Source organism: Oncorhynchus clarkii, chromosome 20, assembly GCF_045791955.1.
Source record: "Oncorhynchus clarkii lewisi isolate Uvic-CL-2024 chromosome 20, UVic_Ocla_1.0, whole genome shotgun sequence".
Taxonomy (NCBI): Eukaryota; Metazoa; Chordata; class Actinopteri; order Salmoniformes; family Salmonidae; genus Oncorhynchus; species Oncorhynchus clarkii.
This window is the reverse complement of record NC_092166.1, coordinates 68,547,052-68,561,086: the sequence shown is the minus strand read 5'-3', so window position 1 is coordinate 68,561,086 and position 14,035 is coordinate 68,547,052. Positions and strand designations below refer to the sequence as shown.

The following is a 14,035-nucleotide window of genomic DNA, read 5'->3' as shown; positions in this document are numbered from 1 at the left end:
TAGGCAAATATTTTTTTATAGTAAAACCAGTTTCAATTTGGGATTTACAACAGTAAATTGTTGTATTGTTTCTTCTCACTGCTATCTAGTAAACTTAGCTAGCTGGATAGCCAATAATTGTTATTTACATCTGTTTGGAATCCTATCTTGTGTCAAACCTATACATTTTGTGAGAATGACATGCATCCACATTCATAATCATAACCAATGTCAAACCTTTTCAATTGTTATATAACTAGCTACTATAATGATTTACAGTTGCTGATGTTACACGTTTTCTAACAAGCTACAAACGCAAGGCATGGCGCATAAGTTAGCAGGCATCAGTATAACGAGCTAGCCAACTCCAGTCGTGCTAACGTTGCTGGTAAACCTAGCTTTAGGGGTCTGGTTGTAACTTTGTAGCTTCCTGTTTAATCAAATCAAAGTTTGTCACGCGTGCCGAATACAACAGGTGTAGTAGACCTTACAGTGAAAACTTACAGGCTCTAACCAATAGTGCAAAAAAGGTATTAGGTGAACAATAGGTAGAAATAAAATAAATAAACAGTAAAAAGACAGTGAAAAATAACATTAGTGAGGCTATATACAGTAGCGAGGCTACATACAGACACCGGTTTGTCAGGCTGATTGAGGTAGTATGTACATGTAGATATGGTTAAAGTCACTATGCATATATGAAGAACAGAGAGTAGCAGTAGCGTAAAAGAGGGGTTGGCGGGTGGTGGGACACAATGCAGACAGCCCGGTTAGTCAATGTGCGGGAGCAATGGTTGGTCGGGCCAATTGAGGTAGTATGTACATGAATGTATTGTAATTTAACAGCAGGGAGCAGGTTTCGAACCCTCGACCTTCAAGCCCGAGGTCCGGCGCGCTATCGACTGTGCCGCAAAAGCATGCTCATGCGACAGAGTCGATTTCCGCGCTTATAAACCCAGGGTCATTACACTATAGTTAAGTGACTATGCATATATGATAAACAGAAAGTAGCAGCAGCGTAAAAGAGGGATTGGGGGGCACACAATGTAAATAGTCCGGTAGCCATTTGATCACCTTTTCAGGAGTATTATGGCTTGGGGGTAAAAACTGTTGAGAAGCCTTTTTGTCCTAGGCTTGGCACTCCGGTACCGCTTGCCATGCGGTAGTAGAGAGAACAGTATATGACTGGGGTGGCTGGGGTCTTTGACCATTTTTAGGGCCTTCCTCTGACACCGCCTGGTGTAGAGGTCCTGGATGGCAGGCAGTTTAGCCCCATTAGTAGCCATATCTAGGACTAAAGAGAAGAGGTTTTCAATTCAGATACAATAGATGTCCAATTTATAAAACCGCTTCTATTTGGTCATATGACTAACTCTATTTGTTTAGCTAACTTAGCTATCCTGCTAGACTAGCTAGCTACCTAAGTTAGCAAACAGAAAATGTATTTGATTCCCCCCACTGTTACACAGTAGTATGTTAGCCAGCAATACACACTATGGGTTTCAGTAGATTAACTAGTTAGCTAGCAGGTGGCTTGCAGGAAATATAACTTACTTAGTCACTGTATTTGTCATCTGCCCTCTTGGTGCTGGCATCAGCTGTAAATGAGCTTCTAGCTAAAACATGGTTAAATGTCACCATGTAGCTAATAGAACATCAAAAAATGCTCTCTTGTCAAATTCATGTTGATGAAAGTCCTTCAGCTTTGCCCAGAGGATTGTGTTCCTTTCAAAAAAGCCGGCCTTGGGGGAGGGATGTGGCCAGAGCACGAAGCACCAACCTACCCGAGTTGTAGTCTTTCAGACACTGGAAATAATGTCAGCTTGTATATTTAGCAATTCATCCTCTGATAGGAACCTCGCTGAAAGACATCCAATGGCTCTATCGAACAAGGACAACCATATCTACACGCACAAAAACACATAGTGCAATCAGTATAACAGTCTTCACGAAATGCCACAAAGCAGGATTACATGTATTTTATCCAACTTCCCAACAGGGTGGAGGGGCCTAGCCCCCCTCTGGACCATCCCCCAGACATCCTCACATACTTTGTGCCCCCTCAGATTTTTGAGGTACATGGCACCCCTGGATATTTCTACCATTTGTCCATTAGTTCACTAGTTACCACTGACACAAAGTTAAAATTGGCTGTAGTAAAAATGCATGCAATCTAAAATGAGCTTTTTGGTCTTAATTTAAGGTTAGTCATAAATTTAGCAGTGTGGTTAAGGTTAGGTTTAAAATCCGATTTTAAGAGACATTGTAGAAATAGGCCGGGTTTATGACTTTGTTACTGTGGTAACTAATGACAACCGTCAGGTCCTTTCTGATTTCGTTGTGCATAAAATTACAGATTGATAAATAATTAATTACTATTGTGAAAAGTGAATATACACAGAATACACAATATACAAAACCAAACCAGTAGTTGTTTATTTAGTCGTATGACAACCTACACTCAGGAATGTCGTCAGGAATGGAAACAAATGATATTCAAAAATAAATATGATCCTATATTCATATTGCATTAGGTACAAAAGGAGTACACTGTAGTTCTATTATTTGATAGAAAATATGCAAAATGTCAAGTTACCCCTAATTTCTTACCATAAATTGCAGTAAAACATTTGACAACTAAACCACGATATAACCCCCCAAATACTCAAACTGAAATCTGCTATAGCCATATGTAAATACCAGGTTTCCAAACATAATTTATTTAAGTTAAATATACTGAACAAAAATATAAATGCAACATGTAAAACTGAAATAAAAGATCCCAGAAATGTTCCATACTCACAAATCTAATTTCTCTCAAAACTTGTGCACAAATTTGTTTACATCCCTGTTAGTGAGCATTTCTCCACAAGTGTGGCATATCAAGAAGCTGATTAAACAGCATTATCATTATACAGGTGCACCTTGTGCTAGGGACAATAAAAGACCACTTTAAGATGTGCAGTTTTGTCACACAACAATGCCACAAATGTCTTAAGTTTTGAGGGAGCGTGCAATTGGCATGCTGACTACAGGAATGTCCACTAGAGCTCTTTCCAGATAATGTAATGTTAATTTCCCTTCCATAAGCCACCTCCAACATCGTTTCAGAGAATTTGGCTGTACGTCCAACGGGCCACACAACCGCAGACCCACGTGTAACCATGCCAGCCCAGGACCTCCACATCCGGCTTCTTCACCTGCGGGATCATCTGAGACCAGCCACCCAGACAGCTGTTGAAACTGAGTATTTGTCTGTAATAAAGCCCTTTTGTGAAATCCATAGGTTAGGGCCTAATTTATTTATTTGAATTGACCGATTTCCTTATTTATGAACTGTAAAATAGTTCATTGTTGCGTTATGTATTTTTGTTCAGTATTAAAAAAAAAACTCAACAGGGCTCATATCTATTTTCTGCAGAAGCAAAGTTGGACAGGTAGTTAACGATAAGGTCTACCGGCTGTCTGTCAGGCAGGGATTAGCGTCCAATCACCATTTATCTCCTGCTGTAAGTGAGGATCAGTTCATCTGAGGATCCAGAAAGACTGTATAAGTCTCACATGGCACCTTATTCCCAATATAGTGCACTACTTTTGACCAGGTGGCACCCTATTCCCAATATATTGCATTACTTTTGGCCAAAGCTTTGGTCAAAAGTAGTGCAATATATAGGGAATAGGGTGCCATTTGAAACACTAAATGTAGCTTCAGTCACATGTTAAGTATTGGCCTCTCTTCTGATAGTCTGCCAAGGTGTCCATTCCATTCAACCGTCTGTAGCCAGAATCAGCACAGCCCCGAAAATACCCACGTTATGCCCCATCAGCTTCAACTGGTTCCAGAACTCTACATGGCGCGTGTTGTGCCAGTAGCCCAGGTTACCGTCGATGAAGAGCAGGATGAGGGGCAGGACCACTGCCAGGATCTGTGAAGCTAGACGGATATAACAGCCAGAGAGGAAGGCCAGGGCCAGCACTCCAAACAGCACCACCAGTAGCATTAGGGTGATCTCCCCACCAGGGATGTGGTTCAGGTAGGCCATCCTGTCCTCTTTACTGTGCTGGAGGGAGTACACCTGGTGGAGGGAACACAGCGCTGCATTGAGTTGTTATTTAGGCTGCTACTGTATATTTGTTGGACTCACCATTCAGTTTATTGCACCTAGTTTTGTACAATGATTTGATCTCTATCGCTCTCATATCTGATTAGGACACAAATGTCAAACTTGACACTGGGCTATTTAAATCAGGGAAAATCTAGGCCTTTTGCTATCCAGGTTTCTAGGTCTGCAGTAATTGATTTTAAGGATGGAGGAAGGGGATTCCCATCACAGTGCTTCTTTCTAGGTCAAACACTGTAGCTAATTCACTGAAGTAGGTTGTTTGTCTTACCATGCAGATGAGGTAGACCCCTATGAAGACCTGTCCGGTGGACTGCAGCGATCTGGTGCGATGTTTCTGTCTGTATACCTCCCCCGCACCACTGGCTAGGACCAGGAAACCCCCGATGATAGCCAGGGTTCTGGAGTACATCCTTACCTACAGGATCACATAAGACACAGAAGGTCAGTTGAGCATTCCTAGAGATGTAGTGAAGGGGGGATGCAAACACTTACTACATTTCTTCAACACAATGTTTTAATTCATCCTAAAATAGGATCATCTTAGTCATGTCCGTTTTTTTTTGGCCCAGCACCCAGTATTAACCCACAATAAGTTATGACCAAATAGAGCGCACTATTTATTGTCTTTCAACAGGTGGTGTCATTCCTACACAATGCACAGCTCTCAATGTAGACAGAGTTGTCACTCTCCACAAAACATTTCTTACCCCCAGGATACTTCAGCTGGAGTTGTCACACTATATACTCCTCCTCACAGGCAGTACTCACCTTCAGCCAGTCACTATAGTGCACTTGTTCACCAATATAAGAAGCGTAGGTGCTGATAGCTAACTGTATGGCGGCCCCCAGTGCAAACCACCTCCTCTTCACCCCAAAGGACATGAAGCTGGCACAAAGAACTGATACCCCCATGTCAAAGTACAAGTAGGGAACCTGGATGTCAGGTTTCCTGGAGATTAAGAAAAAAGCACATATATTACAACACTGAAATGGTTAAATATTCAAAAATCATTGTTCAAATCAACTAATTGATTACACTCATGGTTAACAATAGCTATGATTTCATACCTCCAAAGACAATGATTTGTCTCACTTAGCTACCTTGAAGTGGAACTGACAGCGTTTTAACTACTTTGCAGATATGAAACAAACATACAATCATAATCAGTCAAAAATATCAAATTTCCAGTTTATGCTACAAAACCAACTTTATAAGAGGAGGCTATAAAAATAGTTTATATTTGACTCAATTCCATGGCGTTCAGTAAGGCATTGTTGGCAGTAGTCTCGGGTGGTTTACTGTGTATACGCACACCGGGGTATTTAGAAAAAGCCATGGGATGGTTTTCGATACCGTTGAATCTATTTATTTGAAGTTTAATACATTTTGAATAATTGTAGCTACTTTAAGTAAACACCTGCAGTCAACTTGTGCAATATGTTCGGAGATAAAGAACATTGCGTTCTTCATTTCAGCTGTCACACTGAGTCACAACTGTTTGCCAGCTAGATATCAGTAACAGTAATCATGAGTAGAGGTCGACCGATTTATCGGAATGGCCGATTGATTAGGGCCAATTTCAAGTTTCACCCAATTTATTGTGGGAAGCTTGTTGAAGCCTACCTGAAACGTTTGACCCAAGTTAAACAATTTAAAGGCAATGCTACTAATTGAGTGTATGTAAACTTCTGACCCACTGGGAATGTGATGAAGGAAATAAAAGCGGGAATAAATCTCTACTATTATTCTGACATTTCACATTCTTAAAATAAAAGTGGCGATCCTAACTGACCGAAGACAAGGAATTTTTACTATGTCAGGAGTTCCCAAATATAAGAGGACTCCTGTGTTATTTATATATTTGAAGAAATCTATTCAGGTGTATTTTGTGAATGCATTCTAATGATCTAAAGTTGCTCTGTTGCTACTTCATGTAAACACACAATCCAGTTCAAAGTTAATGATGGCAGGCCCATGTGGCAAATGGTTTATTTGCATATAGGCCTACTGTAGCTCTGATTGGATATGGCACACTGGTCTGTGTAGACTCCAGTCCTGGACAAGACAGGTGTTTTTAATTAGGTTTTATTCACTGCAGTGTCTGTTAAATTGTCCAAACAAAACAGCCACTTCCCACTCTATATTGCTATAGAATTTTCAGAAAGGCTGTACTATACGTAATTCCCAAACATTCTATGAATTTATGAAAATTACCATATAGTGCTGGCTTGTCAGAAAATGTTTTTTAAAAAACATGTAATATTATTCCAGAGGGTGTATATGAACAGATTTGAATACGATTTAATGTTAAAATGCTGTCAGTTCCACTTTAAACTGAATACACTAACTGTAAATCGCTCTGGATAAAGCATCTCCTTAATGACTAAAATATTAAGGACTTGGCATTCTTCGAAAAAAACAATAATACATGAATGAATGGTTTATATGCCATGTGAGAAGATATGCCACGCAGTCACTGTTACTATATATTTACAGTTGTAGACCATATGACTTGATCAAAGTAAGGTAACTGGAGACTCCACCAGCTAGATTACAGGGTGGTGCACTCCTATTTAAAGATGACAGAAATATCCCCCTGCCATAACTAGAGCCAGATGGCCCACAATCCCGGAAGTTGTAGCTTTTGTAGTTCTATGTTCTTTTACACAACCAAATGACCACGTTCATAACCCAGAAAACAGTACCTGGCATAGAAAAGCCAAACTAGTGTAGTAAATATGTCTGTCAATAATGTAGCTCAACTAACAAGCAAAGTGACGCTGTAAAGCCAACCCTCTGTTTAGCCGATTAGCGGCTAGCCGACGTCTGCAGAAACGTACTCACATACATATCCACCGCGCTTACCTTTTTACATCCGCGCGCTCCGCAAAGAGCATCAGCATTGTAAAGCAGTTCCAGAAACCAAATCGGGTCAAAATAAAGGCGCCAAATTGACAGAGGCGCCGGAGAACTTGCCTACTGCTAGGGGCAGCCATTATTGTTACTACAGTGTTACGTCAGCAGTGGGCAAAAACTTTACAACTTCCTGTCTAGAATTTTCGATAATTTTCAAAATAAAAGCTTACCATTTTACATTAAAGGTAGACTCCGCGTAACGACATTTTCACGAGCAGCACCGCATGCGCACGTCCAAGAGGATCACGTAAATTGTCTGGTTTGTCGACTGCATGAACTTTACAAAAACCATGTCAAAGGTCATGAAGTTGACTGCAGTCAAATCAAATCAAATCAAATTTTATTTGTCACATACACATGGTTAGCAGATGTTAATGCGAGTGTAGCGAAATGCTTGTGCTTCTAGTTCCGACAATGCAGTAATAACCAACAAGTAATCTAACTAACAATTCCAAAACTACTGTCTTGTACACAGTGTGAGGGGATAAAGAATATGTACATAAGGATATATGAATGAGTGATGGTACAGAGCAGCATAGGCAGATACAGTAGATGGTATCGAGTACAGTATATACATATGAGATGAGTATGTAAACAAAGTGGCATAGTTAAAGTGGCTAGTGATACATGTATTACATAAGGATACAGTCGATGATATAGAGTACAGTATATACGTATGCATATGAGATGAATAATGTAGGGTAAGTAACATTATATAAGGTAGCATTGTTTAAAGTGGCTAGTGATATATTTACATCATTTCCCATCAATTCCCATTATTAAAGTGGCTGGAGTTGAGTCAGTGTCAGTGTGTTGGCAGCAGCCACTCAATGTTAGTGGTGGCTGTTTAACAGTCTGATGGCCTTGAGATAGAAGCTGTTTTTCAGTCTCTCGGTCCCAGCTTTGATGCACCTGTACTGACCTCGCCTTCTGGATGATAGCGGGGTGAACAGGCAGTGGCTCGGGTGGTTGATGTCCTTGATGATCTTTATGGCCTTCCTGTGACATCGGGTGGTGTAGGTGTCCTGGAGGGCAGGTAGTTTGCCCCCGGTGATGCGTTGTGCAGACCTCACTACCCTCTGGAGAGCCTTACGGTTGAGGGCGGAGCAGTTGCCGTACCAGGCGGTGATACAGCCCGCCAGGATGCTCTCGATTGTGCATCTGTAGAAGTTTGTGAGTGCTTTTGGTGACAAGCCAAATTTCTTCAGCCTCCTGAGGTTGAAGAGGCGCTGCTGCGCCTTCTTCACAATGCTGTCTGTGTGAGTGGACCAATTCAGTTTGTCTGTGATGTGTATGCCGAGGAACTTAAAACTTGCTACCCTCTCCACTACTGTTCCATCGATGTGGATAGGGGGGTGTTCCCTCTGCTGTTTCCTGAAGTCCACAATCATCTCCTTAGTTTTGTTGACGTTGAGTGTGAGGTTATTTTCCTGACACCACACTCCGAGGGCCCTCACCTCCTCCCTGTAGGCCGTCTCGTCGTTGTTGGTAATCAAGCCTGTTGTGTCGTCCGCAAACTTGATGATTGAGTTGGAGGCGTGCGTGGCCACGCAGTCGTGGGTGAACAGGGAGTACAGGAGAGGGCTCAGAACGCACCCTTGTGGGGCCCCAGTGTTGAGGATCAGCGGGGAGGAGATGTTGTTGCCTACCCTCACCACCTGGGGGCGGCCCGTCAGGAAGTCCAGTACCCAGTTGCACAGGGCGGGGTCGAGACCCAGGGTCTCGAGCTTGATGACGAGCTTGGAGGGTACTATGGTGTTGAATGCCGAGCTGTAGTCAATGAACAGCATTCTCACATAGGTATTCCTCTTGTCCAGATGGGTTAGGGCAGTGTGCAGTGTGGTTGAGATTGCATCGTCTGTGGACCTATTTGGGCGGTAAGCAAATTGGAGTGGGTCTAGGGTGTCAGGTAGGGTGGAGGTGATATGGTCCTTGACTAGTCTCTCAAAGCACTTCATGATGACGGAAGTGAGTGCTACGGGGCGGTAGTCGTTTAGCTCAGTTACCTTAGCTTTCTTGGGAACAGGAACAATGGTGGCCCTCTTGAAGCATGTGGGAACAGCAGACTGGTATAGGGATTGATTGAATATGTCCGTAAACACACCGGCCAGCTGGTCTGCGCATGCTCTGAGGGCGCGGCTGGGGATGCCGTCTGGGCCTGCAGCCTTGCGAGGGTTAACACGTTTAAATGTCTTACTCACCTCGGCTGCAGTGAAGGAGAGACCGCAAGTTTCCGTTGCAGGCCGTGTCAGTGGCACTGTATTGTCCTCAAAGCGGGCAAAAAAGTTATTTAGTCTGCCTGGGAGCAGGACATCCTGGTCCGTGACTGGGCTGGATTTCTTCCTGTAGTCCGTGATTGACTGTAGACCCTGCCACATGCCTCTTGTGTCTGAGCCGTTGAATTGAGATTCTACTTTGTCTCTGTACTGACGCTTAGCTTGTTTGATAGCCTTGCGGAGGGAATAGCTGCACTGTTTGTATTCGGTCATGTTACCAGACACCTTGCCCTGATTAAAAGCAGTGGTTCGCGCTTTCAGTTTCACACGAATGCTGCCATCAATCCACGGTTTCTGGTTAGGGAATGTTTTAATCGTTGCTATGGGAACGACATCTTCAACGCACGTTCTAATGAACTCGCACACCGAATCAGCGTATTCGTCAATGTTGTTGTCTGACGCAATACGAAACATGTCCCAGTCCACGTGATGGAAGCAGTCTTGGAGTGTGGAGTCAGCTTGGTCGGACCAGCGTTGGACAGACCTCAGCGTGGGAGCCTCTTGTTTTAGTTTCTGTCTGTAGGCAGGGATCAACAGAATGGAGTCGTGGTCAGCTTTTCCGAAAGGGGGGCGGGGCAGGGCCTTATATGCGTCGCGGAAGTTAGAGTAACAATGATCCAAGGTCTTTCAACCCCTGGTTGCGCAATCGATATGCTGATAAAATTTGGGGAGTCTTGTTTTCAGATTAGCCTTGTTAAAATCCCCAGCTACAATGAATGCAGCCTCCGGATAAATGGTTTCCAGTTTGCAAAGAGTCAAATAAAGTTCATTCAGAGCCAACGATGTGTCTGCTTGGGGGGGGATATATACGGCTGTGATTATAATCGAAGAGAATTCTCTTGGTAGATAATGCGGTCTACATTTGATTGTGAGGAATTCTAAATCAGGTGAACAGAAGGATTTGAGTTCTTGTATGTTTCTTTCATCACACCATGTCACGTTAGTCATAAGGCATACGCCCACGCCCCTCTTTTTACCAGAAAGATGTTTTTTCCTGTCTGCGCGATGCGTGGAGAAACCTGTTGGCTGCACCGCTTCGGATAGCTCTCTCCAGTAAACCACGTTTCCGTGAAGCAAAGAACGTTACAGTCTCTGATGTCCCTCTGGAATGCTACCCTTGCTCGGATTTCATCAACCTTGTTGTCAAGAGACTGGACATTGGCAAGAAGAATGCTAGGGAATGGTGCACGGTGTGCCCGTCTCCGGAGTCTGACCAGAAGACCGCCTCGTTTCCCGTTTTTTTGGGTCGCTGCATGGGATCCACTCCGTTGTCCTGTTTGTAAGGCAGAGCACAGGATCCGCGTCGCGAAAAGCGTATTCTTGGTCGTACTGATGGTGAGTTGACGCTGATCTTATATTCAGTAGTTCTTCTCGACTGTATGTGATGAAACCTAAGATGACCTGGGGTACTAATGTAAGAAATAACACGTAAAAAAACAAAAAACTGCATAGTTTCCTAGGAACGCGACGCGAGGCGGCCATCTCTGTCGGCGCCGGAAGTAGTCGACTGCAAGTTTCTGCAGTTGCTCTTCACCAAATTCACCCTGCAGCCATTTCCTGCATTGTAGGAGGCTCTATAAAAACGGCACAGTGGACACATCATAATACCCACAAAACTTAGCGGTAGGTAATGTTCCAATAATGTTTTCCCAATTCATTTGTGCTTCTGGAATTTTAGAACTACTTCATATACAGTGCATTCGGAAGGTATGCCGACCCCTTCCCCTTTTAGACATTTTATTACATTAGCCTTATTCTAAAATTGATAAAATACATGTTTTTAATCTACACACAATACCCAATAATGACAAGGTAAAAAGGTTGAGACATTTTTGCAAATTTAAAAAATGTAACTATTCAGACCCTTTGCTAGGAGACTCGAAATTGAGCTCAGGTGCATCCTGGTTCCATTGATCATCCTTGAGATGTTTCTACATCTTGATTGGAGTACACCTGTGATAAATTCAAATGATTGGACATGATTTGGAAAAGCACACACTTGTCTATATAAAAGGTCCCACAGTTGACAGTGCAAAACCAAGCCATGAGGTCAAAGGAATTGTCCGTAAAGCTCCGAGACGGGATTGTGTCGAGGCACAGATCAGGGGAAGGGTACCAAAACATTTCTGCAGCATTGTAGGTCCCCAAGAACAGAGTGCCCTCCATTATTCTTAAATGGAAGAAGTTTGGAACCACCAAGACTCTTCCTAGAGCTGGCCACCTGGCCAAACTGAGCAAATGGGGGGAGAAGGGCCTTGGTCAGGGAGGTGACCAAAACCCAATGGTCACTCTGACAGAGCTCCAGAGTTCCTCTTTGGAGATGGAAGAACCTTCCAGAAGGGCAACCATCTCTGCAGCACTACACCAATCAGGCCTTTATGGTAGAGTGGCCAGATGGAAGCCACTCCTCTGTAAAAGGCACATGACAAGCCGCTTGGAGTTTGCCAAAAGGCACCTAAAGGACTTTGACCATAAGAAACAAGATTCTCTGGTCAGATGAAACCAAGATTGAACTCTTTGGTCTGAATGCTAATCGTCACGTCTGGAGAACCCTGGCACCATCCCTACGGTGAAGCATGGTGGTGGCAGCATCATGCTGTGGGGACGTTTTTCAGTGGCAAGGACAGGGAGACTAGTCAGGATCGATGGAAAGATGAACGGAACAAAGTACAGAGAGATCCTTGATGAAGTCCTGAGTGCTCTGGAGCAGGTTCTCAGACTGGGGCAAAGGTTCACCTTCCAACAGGACAACCCTAAGCACACAGCCAAGACAACACAGGAGTGGCTTCGGGACAAGTCTCTAAATGTCCTTGAGTGGCCCAGCCAGAGCCCGGACTTGAACCCGATCAAACATCTCTGGAGACCTGAAAATAGCTGTGCAGCGATGCTCCCCATCCAACCTGACAGAGTTTAAGAGGATCTGCAGAGAAGAATGGAGGAAACTCCCCAAATACAGGTGTGCCAAGCTTGTAGCATCATACCCAAGAATACTCAAGGCTGTAAATTGCTCCCAAAGGTGCTTCAAGAAAGTACTGAGTAAACAGTCTGAATACTAATGTAAATGTGATATGTTTAAAAAAAAATGTAATACATTTGCAAACATTTCTTAAATCCTGTTTTTGCTTTGTCATTATGGGGTATTGTGTGTAGATCAATGTGGGGGGGAAAACTATGCAATCAATTTTAGAATAAGGCGTTAACTTAACTAAATGTGGAAAAAGTCAAGGGGTCTGAATACTTTCTGAATGCACTGTAAGTTCTGTGTTTCGTGTAGGATTACCCTGGCGTGACATTTTGCTAGCAATGTAATTGTCTCTTGGACAAAGTAAATTCTTCATATATTCACCTCAATTTACTCAAAATTTTAAATGCTAATTAGCAACAGGGAATCTGGGTTTGGCAGATGCCATGTGAACGCTACCTGCCCCAATGCAGTGCCAACTAATGGTTTTTGGAGGAGGAATAATGGTCTGGGGCTGTTTTTCATTGTACGGGCTAGGCCCCTTAGTTCCAGTGAAGGGAAATCTTAAATGTTACAGCGTAAAATGACATTCTAGACAAGGAGGAGTTGGCTTTGGGGATGACCAGTGAAATAAACCTGCTGGAGCGTGTGCCTGGGTGGGTGTTGCTATAGCGACCAGTGAGCTGAGATAAGGTGGGGCTTTACCTCGCAAAGACTTATATAGATGACCAGGAACCAGTGGGTTTGGCAACGAATATGGGCCAGCCAACGAGAGCATACAGGTCGCAGTGGTGGGTAGTAAATGGGGCTTTGGTGACAAAACGGATGGCACTGTGATAGACTACATCCAACTTTCTGAGTAGAGTGTTGGAGGCTATTGTGTAAATGACATCGCAGAAGTCAAGGATCGGTAGGATAGTCAGTTTTATGAGGGTGTTTAGCAGCATGAGTGAAAGAGGCTTTGTTGCGAAATAGGAAGCCGATTCTAGATTTAATTTTGAATTGGAGCTACTTAATGTGAGTCTGGAAGGAGAGGTTACAGTCTAACCAGACACCTAGGTATTTGTAGTTGTCCACATATTCTAAAGTCAGAACCGTCCAGAGTAGTGATACTAGACGGGCGGGCGGGCGCGGGCAGCGATTGGTTGAAAAACATGCATTTAGTTTTACTAGCATTTAAGAGCAGTTGGAGGCCACGGAAGGAGTGTTGTAATGGCATTGAAGCTCGTCTGGAGGTTTGTTAACACAGTGTCCAAAGAAGGGCCAGAAGTATACAGAAGGTCAGAGGCCCGGACAACAGGCCCTCCGATTTGACACACTGAACTCTATCTGATAAGTAGTTGGTGAACCAGGCGAGGCAGTCATTTGAGAAACCAAGGCTGTTGAGTCTGCTGATAACATGGAACCCAAACCGGCTGCGCGAGTGCGCCATTGTGCGCTATCGTGCATAAATGTATTTTGTCCCCCTACACCAAACATGATCACGACACGCAGGTTAAAATATATCAAAACAAACTCTGAACCAATAACATTAATTTGGAGACAGGTCGAAAAGCATTAAACATGTATGGCAATTTAGCTAGTTAGCTTCCACTTGATAGCTAATTTGTCCTATTTTGCTAGCTTGCTGTTGCTAGCTAATTTGTCCTGGGGTATAAACATTGGGTTGTTATTTTACCTGAAATGCACAAGGTCCTCTACTCCGACAATTAATCCACACATAAAATGGTCAAACGAATCGTTTCTAGTCATCTCTCCTCATTCCAGGCTTTTTCAT

General features: G+C 43.3%; 1 protein-coding gene across 1 annotated transcript; it reads right to left on the bottom strand.

Annotated features, from left to right (window-relative positions):
• Positions 1-2,391: 2,391 nt before the first annotated feature.
• On the bottom strand, positions 2,392-7,135 carry LOC139376795 (transmembrane protein 101). Its single transcript, XM_071119724.1, has 4 exons — positions 6,970-7,135; positions 4,872-5,052; positions 4,372-4,518; positions 2,392-4,055 (listed from the first exon to the last, which is right to left on the bottom strand). The coding sequence occupies exons 1-4, from the start codon at positions 7,098-7,100 to the stop codon at positions 3,747-3,749; spliced, it is 768 nt and encodes a 255-aa protein (XP_070975825.1). The 5' UTR covers positions 7,101-7,135; the 3' UTR covers positions 2,392-3,746.
• Positions 7,136-14,035: the final 6,900 nt, after the last annotated feature.

Coding starts and splice junctions, on each gene's coding strand:
- LOC139376795 (XM_071119724.1), bottom strand. CDS start 7,100: ATGGCTGCCCCTAGCAGTAGGCAAGTTCTCCGGCGCCTCTGTCAATTT. Junction 4,519..4,871: donor ACTATAGTGACTGGCTGAAG/GTGAGTACTGCC, acceptor GTGATCCTGTAG/GTAAGGATGTACTCCAGAAC. Junction 4,056..4,371: donor GGGTCTACCTCATCTGCATG/GTAAGACAAACA, acceptor TCCCTCCACCAG/GTGTACTCCCTCCAGCACAG.